The 2,737-nt window shown below is 42.6% G+C and overlaps 1 protein-coding gene across 4 annotated transcripts in view; it reads right to left on the bottom strand.

The window, feature by feature from the left end:
- Window positions 1-798, bottom strand: part of LOC131878292 (protein kinase C-binding protein NELL1-like) — a 24,749-nt gene extending 23,951 nt beyond the window's left edge. For 2 of the 4 annotated variants that reach the window (XR_009373000.1, XM_059224223.1), the window contains exon 1: window positions 318-798. Coding sequence is in view for 3 of the 4 variants with exons in the window: in XM_059224223.1 (XP_059080206.1) it covers window positions 318-489 (172 nt within the window). In the remaining variant the exon portion in view is untranslated. The remainder of the gene's footprint in view (window positions 1-317) is intronic. The other 2 variants (XM_059224224.1, XM_059224225.1) reach the window with 2 other exon arrangements.
- Between the last annotated feature and the right edge of the window lie 1,939 nt (window positions 799-2,737).

Here is a 2,737-nt window from a genome sequence, read left to right as displayed (position 1 = left end):
TATTCAAATTCCAATCACGAAAAAGAATCTGAAGCCACGATTCCAATCGAAGACACTCGTTACACATTTGTTCCAGGATTGATGAATATGAAATACTTGTGGGGATTTTGCATCAATACTTTTGATGCCACTAGTTGGTCTCTTTTCATCCGTTAGGATCTCAAAAATGATCGTTTATATCTATTCTTTTTGTTTCATCTCTCACTACATAAAACTCTAGCAATATAATGCCACATGTGGTGGCGCCATGTGATGGTATCTTACACTTCATAGACAACGAGTGAGAGAGCCCGAATATGTCTGATCAAATATCTTACCTGTAGAGGAGCATGATTGAGCCACCAAGCAGAGGAACACATACACTCCCAAGAGAAACCAAGCACGAGTTGGTCCAATATCCAATAACCCTTTCGCGTTCAGTTGGGATATCATTATCCTCACACTAACTCTAAAGATGGTCTGGTTGGTATTGAGTTGTCGGTTCATCATCCGTTGGCATCCAAATCTGCTTGATGTCCAAAGACGAACCCACCACCATTATCCTAGTGTTTTCCTCTCAAGCGCTGGAGTTGAAACCAACCTTCACTGGTTTGTTTTGGGACTTGGCCGAGGTCGTTTACAAATCGGTAGAAATCTCCGGAGTAACAGCACAGATCGCGGAGAGAACCCAACTCCAACTCCTAAGCTCAGTTTTAGACAATTGGAAGAAGGAAAAGGAGGAGGAGAGAGGGTACTTTCCCCAGTTGGATCGCAAGCAAGCAAGGACGAACGGTCGGTCGGTCGGTCGGCCTCTTACTACTCGATCAGTCGATCTCCTTTAGTGGGTCCATTTTGTCGGTCGGTCGGTCGGTCCGTCCGTCCGTCCGTCCCCCCGTCTTCCGTCGGTTGGCCGTTCCTTTCGAATCTAATCACGCGCTTTTAGTAGAATCGAATCGCCCCATGACTTAAAATCAATCCCTAAAGCGAAAGGGATCTTCGGAATGTTAATACTTAGGATATTAGCGATGATAAGGATAGTTTTAAGGAAGAGTTATTCCCTTTCAGAGGAAAGGAGCAGCAGGCCACCTACTTTCAACCTTTACTCGCTTGGCTCATCCTGAACTACTGGAATATGGACGGGGATGCTAGGGTCGAGAATTGACGTTTCTGAAAAATGTCAACGCATTGCGTTCTTCCTCAAATGAGACTGACCTCAGGTCGCTACGACTTTCCACGTCAATTTTCAGCTCAATCGAATAACTGAATCAAAAGTTATGCCCCCTCGAAGCTCGCTACATAACGCTACGGACCCAAAAACAAATGAATAAGTTAAGTGTACATTGATAACATAAAGCGGGCTAGTTTCTTCATTCAGTGCCTTGTTACGAAAATCAAAACACGAAGTTGTAGCAGCCTTTGGTCCGACTCGTTTGAAGGAGAAAACAATAAATAGGTTCACTCGCTTCCAAATTGCTAGCTCTAAGCCCTAGCATATCGGTCCATATTCCCGTGGTTCTTGGGTTGATCTACCAAACTCTTGTGACGGTATGCACCTAACTAGTCCTTTTGTTCGGGCGCAGCCCAACTAACTGGCCGCTTGAAAAGTACATGGAGAGGATCTTTCTACCCTAAGCCTAAAGGAAAATGGCGGTGTGCCTGCCAAGATCTTGGACCGAGGTTCGCGAAGGCTGAGGCCAATCCCCGGTGCCAATACACTTCATGAAACGGGAAAATCGCCGAGAATCAGAGCAAGCGTTCGAAGACAGCCTAAGGATAAGTGGGATCATGTGACTAAATTAATGCACCGCGCTCGTAAGCTGACAAATTTACGTAGACTCCATGCAGATACCAAACACCTTGGAAACGGTTCCTTGATCTTGGTCTCATAGTCTTATTGGTCTTACAGGGAATGCACGATGCGAACGACAATGGGAATTACAAAAAGCACCAATTCAAGGACCAATATGTGTATATATTCAACAGTTAAAGAAGCAGTATATTTCTTATCACCAGAGAACGGGTCTGAAATAATTGGACAAATTTTCCTAGCATATTCTTTTATGAGTAGTTCATGAAAAATGGGTAAAATTGATAAAATTGGTGAACAATGGGGAAACGATCAAAGTTTTATGAATTGTGTTCAAGCCTTTATTTCGATGTTACCAACTATGAACTTCTTGCCTTTTCTTACTTCCTGTCTATAGGTACAGTCATCTACGTATAAAAAGTGTGATCAAACCCTTGTAGGGTCTTTCACGTAAGCAACAGTTGCCTGATGACTAGGCTCCAGATCGGAATATTTTTTTTGGGCCAAAATTGCCCTAAATTCCCAAAGTATGTGATAAATATTTTTTTTTGGTAAAAACATATTTGGTCTGACTCTACTGATGACTAATGCTCTCAAATTTATGCAAACAAAATTTATTCACCTCCTGTGCTCTTATTTTCATATTTTCGCATCCTGGACCCTTATTTGCATCATTTGCATCTTGCACCCATTTTCACATTTTTATGCATTTTAGGCTTCTCTCGGCTAATTTTGTGTGGTCCGAACAATTGTATTTTCTATTGATGGGAAAGGGCAAGTAGCAAGTCATCACAGACACCCAAGTTCTACCTGTTTACAAGCAAAGCTTAGGCAATTATTAGACCTTGGGCAAGCTTAATCAAAGCAGAGATCCGCTACTAACGTAGGGGGCCCAGATGGTTAGCTCATGGAAATCGCAAAATGAAGAATTTTTGTTCGTAGCTCAAGTTA

The sequence above is a fragment of the Tigriopus californicus genome, chromosome 3, assembly GCF_007210705.1.
Source record: "Tigriopus californicus strain San Diego chromosome 3, Tcal_SD_v2.1, whole genome shotgun sequence".
NCBI classification, from domain to species: Eukaryota; Metazoa; Arthropoda; class Copepoda; order Harpacticoida; family Harpacticidae; genus Tigriopus; species Tigriopus californicus.
This window is presented reverse-complemented; position numbering and strand designations above follow the sequence as displayed.